General features: G+C 44.1%; 2 protein-coding genes and 1 pseudogene across 5 annotated transcripts in view; all 3 read left to right on the top strand.

Annotated features, from left to right (window-relative positions):
* Positions 1–24,249, top strand: part of LOC132216087 (zinc finger protein 883-like) — a 141,961-nt gene that overhangs the window by 502 nt on the left and 117,210 nt on the right. The window lies entirely within an intron of this gene.
* Positions 684–21,279, top strand: LOC132216079 (zinc finger protein 883-like). 2 transcript variants are annotated; one of them, XM_059665137.1, is made up of 2 exons: positions 684–788; positions 17,503–21,279. In XM_059665137.1, the coding sequence occupies exons 1-2, from the start codon at positions 755–757 to the stop codon at positions 19,911–19,913; spliced, it is 2,445 nt and encodes an 814-aa protein (XP_059521120.1). In that variant the 5' UTR covers positions 684–754; the 3' UTR covers positions 19,914–21,279. The 2 variants fall into 2 exon arrangements, with proteins under 2 accessions (XP_059521120.1, XP_059521121.1); XM_059665138.1 differs by lacking the exon at positions 684–788 and having other exon boundaries at positions 17,259–18,114; positions 18,787–21,279.
* On the top strand, positions 22,103–23,309 carry LOC132216129 (dnaJ homolog subfamily A member 1-like; annotated as a pseudogene).

The raw sequence follows: 24,249 nt of genomic DNA, 5'->3' as shown, positions 1-24,249 counted from the left end.
AGTATTGACGGAAAGAGCAGAGGCTGCAGGGAGGACGGCACAGACTCATTCGGGGCTTTCCCGGCTGTGGGTCCATCAGGGGCCTGGGGTGGTCCTGGATCCGGCTGGACTCCAAGCTCTCTACACGCCATATGCCAAGTTCATGGGTGAGTCCAGCGAGATCCAGTGGCATTGGAGCAGGAAGGGGGCAGAGCTGAGGGAGTGAACCTGGGGAATGAACATGGGAAGGGGATGAACATTACCCAGTGGTGAGCACATCTGGAGGAAGTGTGAGCTGATGGTCCCGGGACCTGGTGTGGGGACTCAAAGGTGAAAAACAAATCCACCCTTGGCTTTGTCTTGTAGGCAGGATCTGGGAGACTGCAGTGGTGTTGCTTGGCAGGAAAGCCGATGCCCTGAAGGCATCGCCCAGACCTTAAGTGGCATTGCCCTCTCCCCTTCCCTCCCCCAATCCTTCCCTCCCAACCCAGCTGCTTTGCTGAGGGCAATCACAGTGAGTAATGGGACTGTGATGGGAGAGCAGCCTGCACTGGCATTAGGGCCTGGTGTCCACACTAACTGGGTGCCCTGGAGGAGGTTGAGGGGGGGAAAGGTGTGTAAGGGGTAGCATTACTGATTCTCAGAAAGACAGGTTTGGTTTTAATTGTCTCAATTCTGACAGGTTGGTGTGTCCTTTGAGGACATTGCCCTGCACTTCTCCAGGGAGGAATGGAGCCTCCTTGATGAGGGTCAGAGACAGCTGTACCTGAATGTGATGCTGGAGAACTTTGAACTTATATCCTCTCTGGGTAAGACCCTCACTGTTACCAGTGACGTAGACTTGGCTTTGTGATTTTCCAGGGCCCAGCCCCCAGGGTGTGCTCTGTCCTGCAATGTAGAGTGTGATACTGATTGATTTTCCAGTTATCTGGGTAGTTGCTGTCATGGGGTTATTTGGTCTGTTTCTGCTGCTCCCTTCTATTCCTGAAGTCCCAATACTCCTCGCTCCCCTAAATTCACAGGGAAGGGCTTTTGGTTGGTGGTGTTGCAGGAAGCTTAAAGGATTCCACCTTGGTTAGTGAAGAAAGCATTTTCTATATTCCTGTTGGTAATGTGTATATATTTTTGAAAAATTGTCTCTACATCCTTATCCTGTTTATTAACTGTATTTTTTATTAGAGTCGTTTGAATACCTTGTATATTTTATATATTAATTGCCTATGACATACAGGAACACATATTTTTGCATGTGCTTAATTATGCTTTGCAGATATAACTCCCCCCACACCAGCTTTTCTACACAGTCCATGTTTTTGGCAACCCTGCATTCAGAATGTCTAGTGCCACCATGTGTCTAACAAGCTCAGGTGCTTGGTACTAGTGCTTAGCAATTAAATATTGTTAGTGAAGTTATATAGACTTTGCTTTTGAGACAGAGTCACTGCTTTGTTATTAGCCTGCAGTATAGTATTAACATGCCTTCATTATTCCCACGGAACTCCCACTATTTCTGTCTATATCGCAATATTCGCTTTATTGTGCTGATCAGAGCTGAATCCACAATATCTCCAAGAGATTCCTACATATGGTTTGCAAGTATTTTCTTCTATTCTCTAGATTGCCTTTCATTTTATTTTGTTTATTGCTGTTGTTCAGTGAAGACGCTATTTTCCTTTCTTTGTTGCCATCTGGACTGTTCATTTTCTACTTTGTGTGTTGGTTGGTGTCACATTCAGAAAATTCTGTCTAAAACAAACCTCCGAAACTTTTTCTCTAGGTTGTCCTGAGGAGTTTTAAGTTTTAGCGCTCACATTTAATTGTGTCATACAGGTTGGCTTAGATTTTATCAGTTGTGTCCAGTTTTGTTGTTTTACATGTGAATGTCCATTTATACCAGCACCATTCATTGCAGACTATCTTTCACTTCGTTAGTTAGTTATTAACCCTGTTTTTGACCTTAAGTGTCTTCAAATGTGTTTCCTCACCCAGTTTCTTGTCATCCTTTCTATGCAGTTGTCCTTATTTGGTATTCTGTATTACTGTTTGTCTTCATGGTACTCTTATTCCCATTGCCTGTAGGATTTTTTTCATGGATAGCTGTCTACTTACTATGGAATGAGGAAAGGTTCTCTATCTCTGATTCTGCCATCTTGCTGATGTCACTCACGTAGGTCTTTTGCCTGTGATCTCATTTGTGGTTGTTCTAGGACAGTGCTGACCATATCTCATTTTAGGTTTTCTTTTAAGATTTGCATCATTTGGCGGCTCCTTGTGTGACACCACAAACCGCCAGCAGGAGGGGGAGGGGGGGTGCGGGGTCACGGTGCGTCATAGTGGGGCGGTCTATGGATGACACTGCCAGGTTGCTGAAGTAGAGCAGCGGTAAGTGAGCCATGCTGTTTCCCCACCGGTAACTGACTCTCGTCCTCGCAGTCCTCCAGGTACTTCCCCTCCGCCTCTGGCAGCCCGCGTCTTCTGACCATTAAGGTCCTAATTTCCCAGGTCAGTCCCTTGAGCCCCTGACAGCAGTGCTCCGAATCCAGGTGTGGGGACTCGGGAGCAGGGACGCTGGGCTGCTGGTCCGGGCTTCGCCCGGATTGCGGTGGGACTGGCAGGCGCGTCCCTCCCCTGGCTGAGCCTTCTTAGTGACGATAACGTTATTTTGAAGCGAGGACAGCAAGTTGGGCTTTTCTGAGCTCAGGTTCTCGATTCCTCGGTTTGGTCCAAGGGTTGCGAACTTGAATGCGTAGTCTGGTAAGGTAAATGGAGGTGTAAGAAAGTGTCTATGTCATAAACAGAGGCAAACTTTTATTTTTGCTGAGTTTTGAGTTTTAGGAGCACAATACTAGCGTAGGTGATGTTGGAGAAGCGAAACAAACTCCAGTGTGTGCACATATGGTCAGGCTCTTAATTTTTAAAGCCTGGCAACTAATACAATTTTTGAAAATTGGCAACTCATTAAAACATTTTGTGCAACTGAAACCAGGCATATCTGTAGCTGCCTGTTTGGGTCCCAGACTTCCATTCCCATTAAATATTTGGATTTCTTCTGTGATACCCACACTGGTTAAATTTCTTTTCTTTTTCTTTTTTTGGCTATTTTCTTGTATGATTTTTTTTTATTGTTTTATTGCTTAGAGTGTTACAAAGAGTATTACATATGTCTCCCTTTTCCCCCCACCCTTGACAATCCCCTGGCCTCCCCTACCCCCCAGTGTCTTATGTCCATTGGTTATGCTTACATGCATGCATACAAGTCCTTCGGTTGATCTCTTTCTTACCCCCCTCCTGCCCCCGACCCTCCCTGACCTTCCCGCTGTAGTTTGACAGTCTGTTCGAGGTAGCTCTGCCTCTGTATCTATTTTTGTTCATAAGTTTATACTGGTCTTTATTATCCATAAATGAGTGAGATCATGTGGTATTTTTCCTTCATTGACTGGCTTATTTCACATAGTATAATGCTCTCCAGTTCCTTCCATGCTGTTGCAAATGGTAAGAGTTCCTTCTTTTTTACAGCAGCATAGTATTCCATTGTGTAGATGTACCACAGTTTTCTAATCCATTCATCTGCTGATGGGGGCTTAGGCTGTTTCCAGATCTTAGCTATGGTGAATTGTGCTGCTATGAACATTGGGGTGCATATATCCTTTCTGATTGGTGTTTCTGGTTTCTTGGGACATATTCCTAGTAGTGGAATCATGGGGTCAAATGGGAGTCCCATTTTTAGTTTTTTGAGGAAACTCCATACTGTCTTCCATAGTGGCTGCACCAGTCTGCATTCCCACCAGCAGTGCACGAGTGTTCCTTTTTCTCCACATCCTCTCCAGCACTTGTCGTATGTTGATTTGTTGATGATGGCCATTCTGACAGGTGTGAGATGGTACCTAATTGTTGTTTTGATTTGCATCTCTTGGATGATTAGTGACTTTCAGCATGTTTTCATATGTCTGACGGCTTTCTGAATGTCCTCTTTTGAAAGGTGTGTATTTAGGTCCTTTGCCCATTTTTTTTATTGGATTGTTTAGCTTCCTTTTGTTGAGTTGTATGAGTTCCCTATAAATGTTGGAGATTAAACCCTAATCAGTGATAACATTGGCAAATATGTTCTCCCATGTAGCGGGCTTTCTTGTTGTTTTGTTGATGGTTTCTTTTGCTGTGCGTAAGCTTTTTATTTTGATGTATTCCCATTTGTTTATTTTCTCTTTAGTTTCCAATGCCCTAGGAACTGTATCGGTGAAGAAATTGCTTTGGCATATGTTTGAGATTTTTTTGCCTTTGGATTCTCTAGTATTTTTATGGTTTCCCGTCGTATATTTAAGTCCTTTATCCATTTTGAGTTCATTTTTTTGTATGGTGTAAGTTGGTGGTCTAGATTCATTTTCTTGCATGTATCTGTCCAATTTTCCCAACAACATTTATTGAAGAGACTATCTTGGCCCCATTGTATGTTCTTGCCTCCTTTGTCAAATAATAATTGAGCATATTGGTTCGGGTCGATTTCTGGGCTCTCTATTCTATTCCATTGATCTATATGTCTGTTCTTGTGCCAGTATCAGGCAGTTTTGAGAACAGTGGTTTTTGTAATACAGCTTGATATCTGGTATTGAGATCAGCCACTCGATGTCTTTTGATTGGAGCATTTAGTCCATTTACGTTTAAAGTTATTATCGAAAGGTACTTGTTTGTAGCCATTTCTATTTTTTTGTGGCTGTTTTCTTTCTGAGCTTTTTATTTCTTCTTTTTACACCAGTCCCTTTAGCATTTCTTGCATTGCTGGCATGGTGGTGATAAACTCCCTTAGCCTTTTTTTGTCTGTGAAGCTTCTTATTTTCCCTTTAATTTTGAATGATAGTCTTGCTGGATAAAGTATTCTTGGATTCAGTCCTGTGCTTTGCATCACATTGTAAATTCCATCCATTCTTTTCTTGCCTGATGTGTTTCTGTTGAGGAATTATTTGATAATATAATGGGAGATCCCTTGTATATAACTTTCCGACTCTCTCTTGCAGCCTTTAAGATTCTTTCTTTGTTTTTTTTGTTGTTGTTGTTTTTAAAAATATATATTTTATTGATTTTTTTTACAGAGAGGAAGGGAGAGGGATAGGGAGTTAGAAACATCGATGAGAGAGAAACATCGATCAGCTGCCTCCTGCACACTCCCCACTGGGGATGTGCCCGCAACCAAGGTACATGCCCTTGACTGGAATCGAACCCGGGACCCTTGAGTCCACAGGCCGATGCTCTATCCACTGAGCCAAACCGGTTAGGGCTAAGATTCTCTCTTTTTCCTGAACATTTGCCATGATAATTGCAATGTGTCTTGTTGTGGGTCTTTTCGGGTTCACCTTGTTTGGGACTCTCTGTGCTTGTGTGACTTTTTTCTTCCCCACCTCGGAAGTTTTCTGATATTATTTCTTCAAAAAGGTTTTCTAAGTCTTGTTCCTCTTTCTGTTGTTCTGACACCCCTATTATTCGTATGTTGTTTCGTTTCATGTTGTCCCATAGCTCCCTTAGGCTCTCCTCCTGTCTTTTAATTTTTTTCTCCAATTGCTGTTCAGTTTGGGTGTGTTTTGCTTCCCTATCTTCTAATTCGCTAATTTGGTCCTCCGCTTCTCCTAGTCTACTGTTGAAACTTTCAATGGTGTTTTTTATTGCAGCTATATCACTCTTCATTGCTTCTTGGTTTTTACATAATTTATTGATTTTTTCATCTGTTTCTTCTTGCTTCTTGCATAAGTTGTTGATTTTTTCCTCCATCCGGTTTATGCATTCTAGGACCCTTAATCTGAATTCTTTTTCTGTCATTCTGCATGCCTCGGTTTCACTTAGCTGCTTTTCTGGCGAGTCCTCCTTTTCTTTCCTTTGGGGGTTTCTTTGTCTACCCATGTTTGATCTCACCGATATATTTAAATGTTGAGTCATTCAGTGGCTGCTCCCTGGGTGGCAGTGGCTCCTCGGGCTGCGGTTGCTCCTCGGGCGGTTTTGGTAGCAGCTGCTCCTCAGTTGGCAGCAGCTCCTGTGGTGGGTGCTGTTCACCGCTGTGGTGGCTCCTCTGGCTGGTGGGGGAAGGCTTCACACATAGCTGCTGTTCCTCGGACAGAGGGTGTGGTGATCAGGAGGCTGCTGTTCCTTGGCTGGGGGCAGGCTACACAAGCAGCTGTTACTCCTTTGAATTGTTACTTTTAATCTCTTAAGCGGCCTCAGGGCAAGGTGTTTTCCAATAGGGTGTGTCAACTGTCTTCCCCCCAGGCAAGGCAGATGTCTATGTGGCTATGTGAGGGAATGACTGAGCCGAGGAAACTTGGGGTGTCTGCCTTCTGAGCTCTATCCCTCGAGTCCCCAGTGCTGGCCTCTGTTCTCACAGCTCCAGTCCTCTTCGCCCTCCCTCTGCCAGAGTACAAGGTGGGTGGTTCCACAGGGACTGTTTGTGCCTTGGCCCTTTAAGAGGGTGCCTGAACTTTCAGCTGCCACTCCCTGGCAGACCGCACCCCATTGCTTTCCACAGCTTGATGCTATGTGGATACCTTCCTCAGCTTGGTGTTCTCTGCTGGGGAGCCCACCTCTGGGATTAGATCCCAGAATTCTTAGTGGTACCTCCTCCCCCACCACCACCACCAGCTGAGATAACTCTCTGGGACTTCAGTTGCCCTCTGTGGGTCACATCTCTGCCCCTCCTACCAGTCTCTATGCCAGCTCCACCTTCGGTCCTTGGGTATCAGGGTTCTCTCCTGTGAGTTTTCTGTTGATTATTCAGGAAGCCTTCTCATATTTCAGTTGTAATTCCAGCTTGTTCCTGGGAGCATGGCCATGCAGCATCCTCCTACTCTGCCGCCATTTTTAATCTCTCTGGTTAAATTTCTTTTCTTTTCTTTTCTTTTTTTTTTGAATTAAAGAGTCATATTTATTGCAATCCGCGACTATGAGGGGCCATTCCCCAAATCTCATAGTCATAAGATGGTGGCAAAACCAGACTTATATAGGCAAAGATCACAAAGGTATTGATTACATCTCAAGGTTTGGAATGAGGAACCTGGTTTGCAAAAAAGCAGTTTACAGAAGCAAAATTAAGCATGTTTTTTTTTTTTTTTTAATATACTTTATTGATTTTTTTTACAGAGAGGAAGGGAGAGGGATAGAAAGTTATAAACATCCATGAGAGAGAAACATCGATCAGCTGCCTCCTGCACACTCCCTACTGGGTATATGCACGCAACCAAGGTACATGCCCTTGACTGGAATCGAACCTGGGACCCTTGAGTCCGCAGGCCGACGCTCTATCCACTGAGCCAAACCGGTTAGGGCAATTAAGCATGTTAATTATCGTTTTGGGTCTCGGGGTCACTGAATTGACAGAAACACCTTATCTAGAGCCCTGGGTCTTGAGATCATGGAGTTGCCAGGAACTCATTATCTATAGCCATCGAGGTAATTTAGAGCAATTGCGCTGTCCTGGTCTTGTGACCACTGAGTAAACTAGAATGCATTATCTGTGGCCACTAAAACAATTTAGGATAATTGTGCTGTCTTGTTTCCCCGGTACAGAAGAATGTGTTTTCTAAAACCAGTAAGATAACAATCAATGGGATAGTCACGTTACAATCAATAAGGCATTAAATCAAATGGTATGATTTATACAATTCAGAAAATTAAACTAACTTTTCTATTGTTAAACAAAGCAAATAAGTACCATACTTCATTCCCCACTAGTTTTATGTACATGAGTCAAGTCATGGACTCATCTTTACTAGTTAGGGGATTGTACTGCCCCCTAACTACAAGTGGTTAGACCGAATTAATTTTTCTAAACTGCCAGCTTGGCACATTTATTTTCATTTACTCACCCCACTTCTTTTAGGGGCATTCTCTATTCTGTTCCTGCTCTCCTGTCCCCTAGCACATCTAGCCCCACTTAGCCCTGGACTTTCTCACTGGGTAAAAAAAAAATGTTCTTACAGTTACCAAGTGCCCTAGTGCCACGGTCCCCATCAGTACTGTCCTCACTGAAGTCCAGTGCCCCTCCTGCGGGCGTCGAGCCTCCTCCTGGCCTGCGTGGATCCCAGGCTAGGGATCTCACAGATGAGTCAGCTGGATGCCGGGATCAAGGCCGTTTCCTGTTGCAGGAGCTGGGAGTGGTGTAACCAGGTCTGGATGCCGTCAGCAGGGCGACAGTGTATAGTCCTTTCCAAGTTGGGGTGAGTCCTTGGGTCCTGAACTTCTTTACCCACACTGAGTTCCCAGGCTGGAAAGGATGTACAGGATCCGAGGTGGGCACTGGCAAGGCGTCTCGAACAAGCTTATGGGTAGCTCTCTGGGTATACTGCAGAGCCTGCAAGGACTTGAGCAAGGAATGGTTATGACTTTTAGCTTTTAATTCCTCCTCTAAGGTTTACCAAACATGATTTCAAAAGGAGAGAACCCCTCCCGGTTGGGGGTACACCTGGCCTGTAAGTAGGCAAAGGGCAGAGGTTGGTCCAGTTTTCACCAGTTTCTGGGATAAATTTAGTTAAAGTCCTTTTTGAGTCCTGTTCATACCTGCCCTGAATTTGTGGCTGGTATGCACAATGGAGTTTCCAATTTATGCCTAAGTCTTGAGCTATATACATTGAGATACCCTGGCTACAAAGGCAGGGCCGTTATCTGATCCTATGACTGCTGGTAGCCCAAATCTAAGTATAATCTCCTGGAGTAATTTCTTGACTATTATAGAGGCAGTTTCTGTCCTGGTGGGACTCCAACCCATCCCGTGAAAGAGTCTATAAAAACTAGCAGGTACTTAAACCCTGATGCCGGTGGCTTAATCTCTGTGAAAATCTACCTCCCAGTGCTCTCCTGGGGAGTTTCCCTGGGCCTGAATTCCCAGGGGGACCCTCTTACCTTGCTTAGCATTTACCTGTGACCTGCCTCACAAAAGTTCAGAAGTCTTGGTGACACCTATGTGGGCAGCCTGGTGTGACTGGGCAACTAAAGTCTGACCTAGAGCCTCTGGGACCAACAGTCTGCCATCTGGTAGAGTCCACCAACCATTTGGTCCTCTGGTAGCTTGCTTCTGTTCTGTCAATTCCTCCTCTTGTAAAGGCCCCACTGGTTTTTGGACGGCTTCCTTGGCAGCTTGGTCTGCAGCTCGGTTTCCTTGGGCGGTCTAGGGTGACTACCACCGCCCACTGTCCATATGTATCTTATACATAACAGTACCTTGTCTGGTGATGACAGCGGGACATTTGTCAAGTCTGGGCGAACTGTGTCTGTTACCTCTATACAATCATGGATGGCTCCTCTGGATCATCATCTGGGAGCAGGCTGGCAGGGTTGATGGCCAGTGTCTTATGGAATTCAGATGCAGGGCTGGTCCAGGAGATGAGCTTGGTACTGGGTGACCCTGGTATTTGACATCCATCTCTCCAGAGCATCTCGAAGGAGGGCTTCCACAGCATGGGGGGTTGTCAGGACTAGTTCCTGGCCCGAAGTCAGCTTATCTGCCTCCTTTACCAGCAATGCTGTGGTGGCCACTGCCTGGAGGCACACTGGCCACTCTGGGGTCTAGTCTCTTAGACAGATAGGTCACAGGTCTCTTCCAGGAACCTAGAGTCTGGGTGAGAACCCCTTTGGCAATGTCCCTTACCTCACTCACGTAGAGGTAGAGGTGGAAGGGCTTCCTAACGTCTGGCTACGCTAGGGCAGGTGCTGAGACTGGAGCCTTCTTTAGCTCCTCAAAAGGCCGTTGCTCCACTTCGGTCCAGTTTAATGGTTGCGCCTCCCCAGCACTTGAGCAGAGAAGTTCAGCAATCTCCTCAAACCCCGGTATCCACAGACGGCAGTATCCAACTGCCTCCAAGAATTCCTGAACCTGCTTCTTGGTTGGAGGCATGCGGATCCTTAAGCTTTCCTCTATTCAACTGAGGGAGAGGGTCCGTCTGCCTTTGCTAATGTTGTACCCCAGGTATGTGACATCAGAGGAGCACAACTGTGCCTTCTTGGCTGACACCCAGTAGCCTAATGCTTGTAAGGAGCCTAAAGGCCCTCAGTGGCTTGTCAGCAATTTTCCTCAGTATCTGCTGCCAGCAGAAGATCATCTACATACTGGAGTAGAGCACATTCTGGATGCTCCTGTCTAAAGGCAATTAGGTCCCCGCTCAAGGTTACATCAAAAATGGTGGGTGAGTTTTTGAAACCTTGAGGCAGTTTAGTCCAGGTTAATAGTCCTGAGAATCCACCCTCTGGGTCATTCCACTCAAATGCAAAGATGGCAATTCCCTTCTTTGCTTCTAAACTCAGGGGGTATTGCCTTACCTGAGCTGGAGTGACGGTGGCTTGCAATTGGAGTACTACAGGAGCTTGATGACTTGCTAACCCCAGGGGCGGGTGTTTTCTGCCCAAACCATGGGAAAGAGGCGTCGTAATTTCCCCAAATAAGCAGAGTCACATTGGCCCTTTCCTACAAGAGATATTCATCTGAGAGAGGACAGGTTAGAAGAATGCGGCCAGGGGAGGATGGGTCTGGGCCTGGGTTCCTTGGATCCACAGTGAAGTGTGCTCCGTCCCCCTCAAAGGATATGGTGGCTTGTAGTTTCTGTAAGATATCACATCCCAGTAAGGGGTATGAGCAAACTAGCATGACCAGAAACGAATGTGTTACCGTGTTCTTTCCAAGGTCCACAGTCCTCTGATGTCCAAGAAAAAAGGCAGTTTGTTCGGTGGCTCCCTGGACCGATGTCGTCTTAGATGTTACGGGTCCCGTTGGCTCTGTCAAGACTGAATAGGCTGCTCCAGAACACACCAGGAAACTAAAAAATTATTATTCTGGGCTCCAAGGGGTTCAAGGAAAAGGAGTCCAGGCCCTATTAGTTCCCTTCCCTGAGTGTAAATCCTTCAGAGCCTGGGTTTTTCCCTCAGCCTTCCACTTTCCTTTGTGAACCTACCAGGATATTCTCTTCCAGTGCCCCTACTTTCTACAATAGGCATACTAATGCCTTCCTAGTTTGCTGCCGGCCTTTTCTTTCCTTTAGTCCTGTTTCTCCTCCGTGGTGTCCCTATTGTTAAAGACTTTCTGGGCTACCTCTTCCAGCTGTGACCAATTCATTCCTTCAAATCCTTCTAATTTTTTAGAGTTTCTTTTTCTAGCTACTGCCTTTTTAAGCGCCCCCTCCCCAACCCCCAACAGAACACGGTGAAAAGTGTCCAAGGAGGCCTTGTCCCTGGGGGTTCTTGGGCCTCATTGGGGCGCAGGGAGGCACAAGGAGGCACAGAGAAATTTCCCTCCTCACCACCTACTCAAAATAGCCCCTCGGAGGATGAGAGGCAATTACAACCCTCGTGAACAGAGGGTGCGGGAGATGGGAGCTGGATAGGTGGAGGCAGGGGGCTCAGAGCAGGTCCCCAGGTGACCAGTGGAGGTGCTCCCTCCACGGGGGAAAGGCATTTTCATTACAAAGCGCTCCTGTGACAGTGGGTTTGGGTACTAGGCCTCTGCCATCGTACCAGTCCCCTGTGACAGAGCAGCAATCAGGCCTCTCCCAAGGGAGTGCACTGGAAGGGGATATCAGCCCCCCCTCTGCTAGCAGCAACAGGTCCCGAACCCTTTCAGTACATTTGACCAGCTTCATTCCCGCCCACCTTACAGAGTCCAGGGCCCATTGTCTTCCTTTAACCAGCAAGCCAAATGACACCGGCCTGTATTATTTCCTATTGTGAGTTAGAGGAAGACAATTCCTGTGGAGGAAAATGACTCTTAGTCGTCTTGGAAAAGAAGGCAGAGGATGGCAAGGGTGTGCAGGGAAATTTTACTAAAAGAATCGAGGGTCTCCTGAAAGATCCTCAATTCAGCACAGGCAGGGGGCAGGGCCTATAAATTATCTCTGCCCTGAGGAGCTGTGAGCTCCCTGAATGTCCCAATCAGACAAGGAAAGCCACAAATACCTTTTAAATTTACCCCAGAATTCCAAAATTTCAACCCAACCCAGAAATATCACAGAACAAATCAAAGTCCCTAGTAAACAGACAGAAATTATTACTAGTTAGGCGGGCAGATTCCACCTCTGACAGAGAGCAAGCGCCCTTGGAGAAAGAACCCAGCGGCTGCTTGGGGTGCGTTTTGCTATCAGTCAGAGTATTCAGCCTTAAAGAAGTCAAGCGTGTTTTTTGTTTGTTTGTTTTTTCAGACTTCCACCCTTACATGAACAAATAATTATACCTAAGTAGTCATACAAACATCAAATAAACATCCACACTTACACCCTTTCAGTGAACAAGTACTTTTACAGTCTTGGGATCTTGAGCAGATAACGGGAACACCGCCCAAGTCCCCTGATGGGGGCCTGACAGGAACAGATGTGGGGGCCTCCCTTTCCCACATCCCAGGACAGGATTCTCGACCCTTGTTTCATCCAGACAGAAACGGTGCTCATACTGAACAAAGAAAACAAGACTAAATAGACACGACCACTAGACAAATGCCTCAGTCAGAAGGTTTTTTTCCAAAGGAAACAAAACAAAACAGAAACAAACAAAAACACTTTTACACAGGCGCATGCCACATTTACACCATAAAATACCAACAAATCAGTTTCAATTGTGCAGAGATACAGAACAAGTCCCTGAACAGAGGCAGTAGAAAACTGCCTAGGAATGCTTCTCTTCTACCTTTTTTATTTTATTATTATTATTTTTATTTTTATAATTTTATTTTTATTTTAGTAAATCTTTATTATTCAGATTATTACATTTGTTCCTCTTTTTTCCCCCCATAACTCCCCTCCACCCAGTTCTTACCCCACCCTCTGCCCTTACCCCCCCCCACTGTCCTCATCCCTAGGTGCACAATTTTTGTCCAGTCTCTTCCCGCATCTCCCACAACCCTTTCCCCACCAAGAATAGTGAGCCCATTCCCTTTCTATGTCCCTGATTCTATTATAATCACCAGTTCATTCTGTTCATCAGATTATTTATTCACTTGATTCTTAGATTCACTTGTTGATAGATGCATATTTGTTGTTCATAATTAGTATCTTTACCTTTTTCTTCTTCTTCCTCTTCTTAAAGGATACCTTTCAGCATTTCATATAATGCTGGTTTGGTGGTGATGAACTCTTTTAGCTTTTCCTTATCTGTGAAGCTCTTTATCTGACCTTCAATTCTGAATGATAGCTTTGCTGGATAAAGTAATCTTGGTTGTAGGTTCTTGGCATTCATCACTTTGAATATTTCTTGCCACTCCCTTCTGGCCTGCAAAGTTTCTGTTGAGAAATCAGCTGACAGTCGTATGGGTATTCCCTTGTAGGTAACTGAGTTTCTTTCTCTTGCTGCTTTTAAGATTCTCTCTTTATCATTTGCTCTTGGCATTTTAATTATGATGTGTCTTGGTGTGGTCCTCTTTGGATTCCTTTTGTTTGGGGTTCTCTGTGCTTCCTGGACTTGTAAGTCTATTTCTTTCACCAGGTAGGGGAAGTTTTCTGTCATTATTTCTTCAAATAGGTTTTCAATATCTTGCTCTCTCTCATCTTCTGGCACCCCTATAATTCTGATGTTGGTACACTTGAAGCTGTCCTGGAGGCTCCTTACACTATCTTCGTATTTTCGGATTTTTTTTTTCATTTTGCTTTTCTGGTTGGGTGTTTTTTGCTTCTTCGCATTTCAAATCTTTGCCTTGATTCTTGCGCTCCCCTGGTCTGCTGTTGGGAGTCTGTATAATATTTGTTATTTCAGTCCATGTATACTTTTTTTTAAAAAATATATTTTATTGATTTTTTTACAGAGAGGAAGGGAGAGGGATAGAGAGTTAGAAACATCGATGAGAGAGAAACATCGATCAGCTGCCTCCTGCACACCTCCCACTGGGGATGTGCCCGCAACCCAGGTACATGCCCTTGACCGGAATCGAACCTGGGACCTTTCAGTCCACAGGCTGACGCTCTATCCACTGAGCCAAACCGGTTTTGGCAGTCCGTGTATACTTAATTTCTAGTTGGTTCTTTATCACAACATCGAGGGTCTCTTTAGATATCTTGAGGATCTCAGTAACTTTATCGGCGGCTTCTAGACAGTTCTTGAGAAACCTTAAAAGTGTGGTTCTGAACTCAATATCCTCCATTGACAGTTTTGTCCTGTTTCTTTGTCTCCGCAATTTTTATGCTTTCTTGGTGCACCCCCTAGTGGTCTTTGTGTGCAGTCCTCCTGTAGTTAAGCCTTGATTGTTGTAGTTAATACTAGGGGGATTTGACCTCCAGGCCAACTGGCTGTGAGAATCAGCTGTGTCTGCAGTGGGAAAACTTCTGTCCTCTAGGGAGGTGCTAATCTAGCCTTTGCCTGAGGCTATCTGGCAAATGGCTCTGCTCAAGGCTTTGGCGGGGCGGGTCACACGGGATCAAACAGGGCGGGCAGAGGGAGCAGTTATGGCTGCTCTCAGTCCCGTCCCCAGAAGCTCTGCCTCTCAGAGTCCCAGCAACCGCTGCAAACCTCGGAGAGAAAGCTGCCCTCGTGTTCCAACCGATGCTAGACAGTCCCGCTTCTCCCGTTTGAGTCTGGGTCCCTAGAGACTCGCCAGAACTGAAAACGACAACCGCGCCCTCAGCTACCAGCCCGCTCCGCCCATACCTCCGCACCTTTGTATTTTCCGCACTGCGCCTCCTTTGTGTCTCGGTATGCTGTTCTCTTTCCTTCTAGTTGAAGAATTTCCCCTCAGCCAGCTTTCCTGTGGTTCTGGGTGATGTCCCTTCGTCTTTTAGTTGTATTTGTGAAGTGGTTGTTTGAGGCAGCTAACTCCGGTGTTTACCTATGCCGCCATCTTGGTTTTTCTCCTCTTCTACCTTTTTTAAAAGACAGGCCAGACTCAAACCTTTAGTCAGTCCAAGTTTTGACTTCCTTCCCAGAAGTCCCAGAGACGGTGAATACCATCTAGAAGCCATTCCTCCATGATACAGGACAAGTCCCTTAGAGATCGGAGATACAGAACAAGTCCCTGACCCATTTTGACAAAGACAAAGACAACAAAGAACAAAGACAAAACAAACCAGACAGATGCAACCCTAAGGTTGCCCAGACCAGGACCCCCAGACGCCATCGCGTCCCGGCGGTCGGACTCCGAGGTTATGCTGCGTCCAGCACTCTTTTGAGTCCACCACCAGTGACCGGTCCCAGAACTTACGTCTAGAGGATTTTCCAGGTGACTCAATGAATTTTTTTAGGGACGGCCCAACGTCCCGTGTCCGCTAGCTGGATCCAAAGGGGATTTCTCCGGGGCCCTGGAACTTCTCAGATTGCGCACCCACTAGAGATCTCTCAGTCTCCATGAACGGCTCGGGAGGTTTTGCCCCCCTTTGCGTCCAAAAAAGCACCCCTAGGGCGCTGCATCTCACTGGGGATCTTCCAAATGTTGTAATGTACCCTGCGAATCACAGAAGGAAGCCTTAAGAAGTCGAATTAGAGTCACATTTATTGCAATCTGGGATTATGAGGGGCCAGTCCCCAAATCTCATGGTCCTCTGGTTAAATTTCTTAAGTGACAGAAGCTTACTACTGGCTACTCCTATATGGTCTCCCCTCCCCGCCCCCCAGCTCTGACTTTTAAAAAGTTATAAGTTGAGCTGAATTTCAGCTCCTTATCCCTCCTTCAGGCTCCTAAGGATTTCACTTCCAGTTTATTGCCCAACCGTCTTTGAAAGTTTCTAGTTTGTCTTCCTCTTCCCACCTTTTCCTCTCCAGGCTAGGCTCTTTAATTTTATTTGAGAGAGAGAGAGAGAGAGAGAGAGAGAGAGAGAGAGAGAGAAGCATCGATTGGTTGTTCCACTTATTTATGCACTCATCGGTTGCTTCTTTGTATGTGCCCTGACCTAGGATTGAACCCACAACCTTGGGGTGTTGGGATGATGCGCTGACCCAGCGGTTCTCAACCTGTGGGTCGCGACCCCTTTGGGGGTCGAAGGACCCTTTCACAGGGGTCACCTAAGACCATCGGAAAACACATATATAGTTATATATTGTTTTTGTGATTAATCACTGTGCTTTAATTATGTTCAATTTGTAACAATGAAAATACATCCTGCATATCATATATTTACATGATGATTCAGAAGAGTAGCAAAATTACAGTAATGAAGTAGCAACGAAAATAATTTTATGGTTGGGGGTCACCACAACATGAGGAGCTGTATTAAAGGGCCGCAGCATTAGGAAGGTTGAGAACCACTGCTCTAACCGACTGAGCTGTTTAGTTAGGGCTCATTTAATTTTTTTTTTTTTAACCCACAGACAGCTCCACAACAGCTGAGATTTTTGTTATGCACCACTGACATTGAGGCATGGAGCCTTCTTTTTAATCATGGGGCAGCAGTGGTAGTGATAGTTAATACAATACTTTTAATGGGTGGTAGGTATTTCAGATCCTGATAGATGCTTTAAAAAAAGAAAGAAAGAAACATAGTAATGGGACGCAGAGTTACTGGGGGGAAGCAGAAGAAGCTTTTCTCTGAGGAGGTGACATAACTTCTCATGTCACATGAGGGCATCAGAGAAAGCTTCATGTGACAAAATTTTGAAACCATTTAAGAAGTTAAGAATAGGGCTCATTCAACCACAGGCCTTTTTTCTGTTGCCAGCCAGCCTCTCATAATGAAGAATAAGCATAACTATTTATTGAGCTTCTGCTGTACTTGGCACTGCTCCGCAAGCTAGAAATATTAAAATGAGTAAGACACACACACACACACACACACACACACACACACACAAGATTTGCATCATTTATCTCATGCTATGGCTGAACTTGGATTTAAGAGGCAAAATCTATTGTGCATCACAGGAGAAACATGACTTTATCAATAACAGGATAGACCCAGAGGCAGTCTTGCCTGGTGAAGGACCCTGGGGGTGGTTTTCATGCCTGGGCTCTGTTTTGTTCATAACTAGAAAGCCATTTTGTTCATCAACAAAAATGTTTTGTTACCATTGCCCACTCCTCTCCCAATTCTACTTCTTCTTGCTTAATGTTGACACTTTGCCTATGACTCAGTTTTAATAGTGATCATTCTACTCTATTCCCAGCCCATGGATAACCTTATCCTCTTTCAACTTTGCACCTCTACCTCTATCACACATCTCGGCTTTACTGCACTCCAGAGTTATTGCATGCCTGCAGAGCTTTAGAGTGCACCCGTATTATATTGACACTGTGCATTCCGTGCTTTACTATTACTGATATTTTATGGGTTTGAGCACATTGAAATTATTTTACACAGACTCCTATTGCCAGAATGAAAAGTCCTAAAGGAAGCCATTTGTGGAGTAATAACAAGCAGACCCTGCCTCTCTCCTTTTCTTGCCAGCCAATGCTTCTGTCCTCCCTTGGTGAGACTTTCCTCATCCAGTGACCTTTTGGGCTATGTTATATATAACAGCCATTTCCTGAGAGTCTCGCTGACTTGTCTTGAAAATCATTGTATGGAATCATGTCCAGTTGTGACATAAACAATTGTGGTGAAGATATTCTGTATTTATCAGGTCAACATGCACTTCACCTAGGTTTCTTTTCTTCAGGTTGCTGCTGTGGAGCAGAGAATGTGGAGGCAACGACTGAACAGAAGGTTTCTGTAAGATTGTCACATGCAAGGAATCCCAAGTTAGCCTTGTCTTCCCAGAAGAGCGACCCCTGTGAGAGTTGTGGGGTGGTCTTGGGAAACGTTTTCCACGTGATGGAGCTGCAGGGAACACAACATGGACAAATACTGTTGAGGTGTGGGACATGTGCAAAACAATTTTTTTTTCACACAAAATTTCTCCAGCAGCATGTAAAAGAGAAATCTTTCACTACAGGTGTGGACAGGATCTCACTTGCAAACAGCTACAATTTCAATGTATCCCAGAATCGTTTCACATGCGGGGAGGTTGGGCAGGGTGTCCTTGCGGGGTCAGGACATCTCCACCTAAAGGCTACTCAGACCAGGGACAGTCCAACCTCAATTTCGACGTATGGGATGCCTTTTAAAAGGAGAAAAATTTATTACAGTAGAAAAGATTGTAAGGGAGACATTAGTTGCACCCACCCATTTATTCAGGAAAAAGATGTCCATCTTGGAAGTCAGTGTTTTCTGTCCTCTGAATGTGGAAAATATTTTTCCAAATTTCCTAGCCTTCATTATCAACAGAGAGGTCAAACTGGAGAAAAGCCTTATCAATGCAGTGAATGGGGAAAATCTTTTATCGCTAATGCTGACGTTCACCAACATCAGAGAGTTCATACGGGAGAAAAGCCTTATAAATGCAGTGAATATGGGAAATCTTTTACTTCTAAGAAGAACCTTCATAAACATCAGAGAGTTCACACTGAAGAAAAGCCTTATAAATGCAGTGAATGTGGAAAATCTTTTGCATGGAGCAATGCCCTTCGTTGTCATCGAAGAGTTCATACGGGAGAAAAGCCTTATAAATGCAGTGATTGTGGAAAATCTTTTGCGCGGAGCAGTGCCCTTCGTTGTCATCGGAGAGTTCACACGGGAGAAAAGCCTTATCAATGCAATGAATGTGGAAAATCTTTTACCTCCAAGAAGATCCTTCATCAACATCAGAGAGTTCACACTGGAGAGAAGCCTTATAAATGCAGTGAATGTAGGAAATCTTTTACTACTAAAACCGTCCTTCGTCGTCATCAGAGAATTCATACTGGAGAAAAGCCTTATCAATGCAGTGAATGTGGGAAATCTTTTACCCAGAGCACTGCCCTTCATCGTCATCAGAGAGTTCATACGGGAGAAAAGCCTTATCAATGCAGTGAATGTGGGAAATCTTGTAACACTAAGAGCGATCTTCATCGTCATCAGAGAGTTCATACTGGAGAAAAGCCTTATCAATGCAGTGAATGTGGGAAATCTTTTACCCAGAGCTCTGCCCTTTGTCATCATCAGAGACTTCATACAGGAGAAAAGCCTTATCAATGCTGTGAATGTGGGAAATATTTTACCCACAGCTCTTCCCTTTCTTTTCATCAGAGAGTTCATACGGGAGAAAAGCCTTATAAATGCAGTGAATGTGGGAAATCTTGTAACACTAAGAGCGACCTTCATCGTCATCAGACAGTTCATACGGGAGAAAAGCCTTATCAATGCAGTGAATGTGGGAAATCTTTTAACCAGAGCACTGCCCTTCATCGTCATCAGAGACTTCATATGGGAGAAAAGCCTTATCAATGCAGTGAATGTGGGAAATCTTTTACCACAAAGACCGTCCTTCATCGTCATCAGAGAGTTCATACTGGAGAAAAGCCTTATCAATGCAGTGAATGTGGGAAATCTTTTAACCAGAGCACTGCCCTTCATTATCATCAGAGAGTTCATACGGGAGAAAAGCCTTATCAATGCAGTGAATGTGGGAAATCTTATAAAACTAAGAGCAACCTTTATCGTCATCAGAGAGTTCATACTGGAGAAAAGCCTTATCAATGCAGTGAATGTGGGAAATCTTTTACCACTAGCGTTGCCCTTCATTATCATCAAAGAATTCACACTGGAGAAAAGCCTTATAAATGTAGTGAATGTGGGAAATCTTTTACCCAGAGCACTCACCTTCGTTTTCATCAGAGAGTTCATACAGGAGAAAAGCCTTATAAATGCACTGACTGTGAGAAATCTTTTACCCAGAGCTCTGCCCTATGTCATCACCAGAGACTTCATACAGGAGAAAAGCCTTATAAATGCACTGAATGTGGGAAATCTTTTACCCAGAGCTCTGCCCTTTGTCATCATCAGAGACTTCATACAGGAGAAAAACCTTATCAATGCAGTGAATGTGGGAAATCTTTTATCCGGAGCACTCACCTTCGTTATCATCAGAGAGTTCATACGGGAGAAAAGCCTTATATGTGCAGTGAATGTGGGAAATCTTATAGAGGCCGAAATGGTCTCCAATATCATCAGAGAGTTCACAATGGGAAAAGCCATTCTGAGTGCAATTAATATGAGGTATCTCTCAGCCAAATTTCTAAATTCGTTCTCCGCATAAGATTGCAAATGTGAGAAATTTCTTAGATGTGTAGGAAATGCAGTTTCTTAGTTAGGACTTAACAATAATACAAGAAAATTTATGAATCCTCATTTTTCTGAATTGTATCTCATACATTTAATCGCCTATATTCTGTAAGGTTCCCATAAGTGTTTTTGCTGTTGTGTTTCTGTGATATTATGTTGGAACACTATGTAATTATGTTGCACGTTCTAACATACAGAGATGTCCTGCCAGATCTATGTCATTGCATATTTCTGTTGCTGAAGGTATTTCACCTGAACCACCTATAAGGTCTCTACAGATGGCATCAATCACCGTCCACATATGCCCAGGAAAGCCAAGTCTTTTGTCTAATTTGTTGACAGAAATGAGGAATACCTGAGCCCTTAGTTCTTTCTTCTTTCCCTGTCATGCGTTGCCATATATGACTCGTTACTGTTGTGCCCATAAACATAATGTTGCAGAAGAACTGCTATTTTCAGTGACACACTTTCCCTAGATGCTAATGATGAGTTTATTGAGTGCCGAAGTCATCAATGGGAGAACTGCCAGACTCAGGTTTCTTTCTTTGCAAAATAATGAGGCTTTTTCCTGAGACGTCTTTAATCTTGTGTGTGCTATTTATTGTGTGGGTTAGTTTATAAGAAAATCTAGGCTCTCCAAGCATGGTGATGTCCAAAACTTTTATGCGGTTTCAAACCTTTTTGGCCTTGAGAGAAGACCATGGTGCAGAAATTAGCTCAGCAGTTTTTGCCAAATTTACAATGCTACCCATAATTTTCCAGGAAACACTGTGGACTCTCTGGTCCGCATGTTAAGATGGATGCTTAGTGACACAGAGGTCACTCCAAAGAGGGGGTAACTGTGACCAACTCAGTTATGTCTGGGAGGATGAATTTTTTTTTTCCTGGTTTGCAAGGGATGCCAATACATGTGAAGGGAATCTCTTGCCCAGGTGTTGCAGAGGGCCATGTGCCCTAATGCCTACAATTTCACGAGTGATGTTCACTGGTTTGAGGACCATAGCAGTGAGCGAAACCCTTTCACTGCAGGAACACTGACCTAATTGTTGGACGAGACTGCAGCCCATTAGATGGAAGGGACCTCACCTAACTGTGCATCTAGGAATCATTTTGGGGAAAAGTCTACAGGAGTTCTGTGTATACAGATCTCAGGGATCCCAGGCATGTTTATTTTCTGTGGAGCGGTCATTGTCATTGATTATAAACAAGGTTTTTTGTGGCTCTTGTAGCTTCTCAGATGTTCCTGTCAGAGCCATTAGTACTCAGGCAGCAAAACAAAGATGGAGACAAAGCCTGTCTTTCGTCCAAGGATGTGGCTTTTGTGGGTTTGGGTGAAAGTTCTTCATTGTTACATTTTCTGTCACTGAGATGAGACTCTCACCCAGAGGGCATATGAATGTGGAATGAATATGGAGTTGTGAAACCTGTTCTTCCAAAATAGGTCAACATACTTTTATTTTATCTTGAACTATTTTTAACACCTAAAATGAGTAAGTTTCATGTGTTAAGTATAGTGTTTCATAAATCTTGACATGTGCATGAAACTGAAACTATCATTATAGTCATAATGCTGACTATATGTTTCACTGTGTAATTGCTTCATGACCTATTTTAACCTGTCCCTGTTCTTCACAGCTTTCCTAGTTGCCATGGATTTACATTCTATTTTCATAGAGAACTTTATTTTTTTAAGTATTTTTTTGCTTTAAATTATTTTTCATAAATTCTTGGAGATTTATTCAACTTGTATTAGTAGTCAACTTTTTCTGATATTCTTTTAAAAAACAATATATTTCATTGAGGAAACTTTCCAGAATGCTCGGTGTGAAGTGGAGGAGCGGGGGCTGCCTCAGCTGCGCGCAGCATCGCGCTCTTTCCAGCTCCTCCACACCTGCCTCAGCCTGCTCACCGGCTTTTAAATATAATGAAAGTTGCCCTGGCTGGTTTGGCTCACTGGATAGCGCATTGGCCTGCGGACTGAAGGTTCCCAGGTTCGATTCCGGTCAAGGGCATGTACCTACTGGGGATGTGCAGGAGACAGCTGATCGATGCTTCTCTCTCATTGATGTTTCTAACTCTCTATCCCTCTCCCTTCCTCTCTGTAAAAAATCAATAAAATGTATTTTAAAAAAATAAATATGATGAAACCAACCACTTACTATGATGTTTTGGGGGTCAAACCCAATGCCACCCAGGAAGAAGTGAAAGAGGCTTATTGAAAGCTGGCCTTGAAGTACCACCTTGATAAGAATCCAAATGAAGGAGAGAAGTTTAAACAGATTTCTCACGCTTACGAAGTGCTCTCTGATGCAAAGAAAAGGGATGCATAGTGATAAAGGAAGAGATCAAGCAAGCATGGAAGGTGGAGCAGGTGGTTTTGGTTCCCCCATGGACATCTTTGATATGTTTTTCTTGGAGGAGGAAGGATGCAGAGAGAAAGGAGAGGTAAAAACGTTGTGCATCAGCTCTCTGTAACCTTAGAAGGCTTATATAATGGTACAACGAGAAAATAAGCTCTACAAAAGAATGTGATTTGTTACAAATATAAAGACTGAGGTGGTAATAAAGGAGCAGTAGAGTGCTGTCCCAATTGCCAAGGTACTAGAATGCAAATAAGCATTCATCAGATCAGCCCTGGAATGGTTCAGCAAATTCAGTCTGTGTGCGTGGAGTGCCAGGGCCATGGGGACAGGATCAGTCCTAAAGAAAGAGGCAAAAGCTGCAACGGAAGGAAGATAGTTCAAGAGAAGAAGATTCTAGAAGTTCATATTGATAAAGGCATGAAAGATGGCCAGAAGGTAACATTCCATGGTGAAGGAGACCAGGAACCAGGACTGGAGCCAGGAGATATTATCATTGTTATAGACCAGAAGGACCATGCTGTGTTCACTTGACCAAGGAACACCGTTTCATGTGTACGGACATACGGCTGGATGAAGCATTGTGTGGCTTCCAAAAGCCAATAGCTACTCTTGACAACCGAACCATAGTCCACCTCTCATCCAGGTCAGATTGTCAAGCATGGAGATACCAAGTGTGTACTAAATGAAGGCATGCCAATTTATCGTGGACCATATGAAAAGGGTCGCCTCATCGTCGAATTGAAGGTAAACTTTCCTAACAATGGCTTTCTCTCTCCTGATAAATTCTCTGCTGGAAAAACTCCTACTGGAAAGGAAGGAAGTAGAAGAGACTGATGAAATGGACCAGGTAGAACTGGTGGGCTTTGATCCAAATCAAGAAAGATGGCGCCATTACAATGGAGAAGCATATGAGGATGATGAACATCATTCTAGGGGTGGTGTTCAGTGTCAGACCTCTTAATGGGGCCATTGAATAACACTGCTGGCATTTTATATACACTAGTTAATGAGTGAAGGACTGTAACCTTAATATGCTCACTACTTGGCTATTTTTGTTTTAATATTCAAGTATAGTAGTGTTTTAAAAGTTAAATGAAGAAGAAACTCAAATATAACAGCTCTGAAAATATATATATATTTTATTGATTTTACAGAGAGGAAGGGAAATGTGTAGAGAGTTAGAAACATCGCTCAACCCATCAGCTGTTTCCTGCACCCCCCTTACTGGGATGTGCCCGCAACCAAGGTACATGCCCTTGACCGGAATCGAACCTGGGACCCTTCGGTCCACAGGCCGCCACTGTATACACTGAGCCAAACCAGTTATGGCTCTGATAGATATTCTTATCATTGATATATCTCCATTAGTTTTTCCGTTTTAATATTTGGTTATTTCTAACAAAGCTGGTACAAACATTTATGTATAATTCTTTGTATGTATATAAGTGTTATTTACCTTTCTGAAAAATTCAGCACATAGTCTGCGTTTTTGAGTAGGTGAGTGTTTAAATTTACCGAGATTGAATCATAGCAAATTGTGATCTCAATGGAATATACCACCAGAGCCGGTCTGCCTCAGTGCTTGGCCATGATCTCATGCAGCACAGGGTTGTGGATTTGATTGCCAGTGGGGACATGTGCCTGGCTTGTGGGCTAGATCCACAGAAGAGGGTGTGCAGGAGGCGGCTCGCCGATATGGCACTCTCCCATCCATGTTTCTCTCCCTCTTCCTTCTCTCTCTAAAAATTAATAAACTATTCTTTAAAAATAGAAAATAAACTTTAACTGATTGTAGCTTTTTACATTTTTCAGCAGTGTGTTAGGGATTCACATTCTCCACATCCTAGAGAATAATTTGTTCGGTCAATCATAATTTATTTAAACTTTTTTTTTTTTTGGAG

This window comes from Myotis daubentonii, chromosome 15 (genome assembly GCF_963259705.1).
Source record: "Myotis daubentonii chromosome 15, mMyoDau2.1, whole genome shotgun sequence".
In the NCBI taxonomy this organism is placed as follows: Eukaryota; Metazoa; Chordata; class Mammalia; order Chiroptera; family Vespertilionidae; genus Myotis; species Myotis daubentonii.
This window is presented reverse-complemented; position numbering and strand designations above follow the sequence as displayed.

Coding starts and splice junctions, on each gene's coding strand:
- LOC132216079 (XM_059665137.1), top strand. CDS start 755: ATGCTGGAGAACTTTGAACTTATATCCTCTCTGG. Junction 789..17,502: donor TGAACTTATATCCTCTCTGG/GTAAGACCCTCA, acceptor TCTTTTCTTCAG/GTTGCTGCTGTGGAGCAGAG.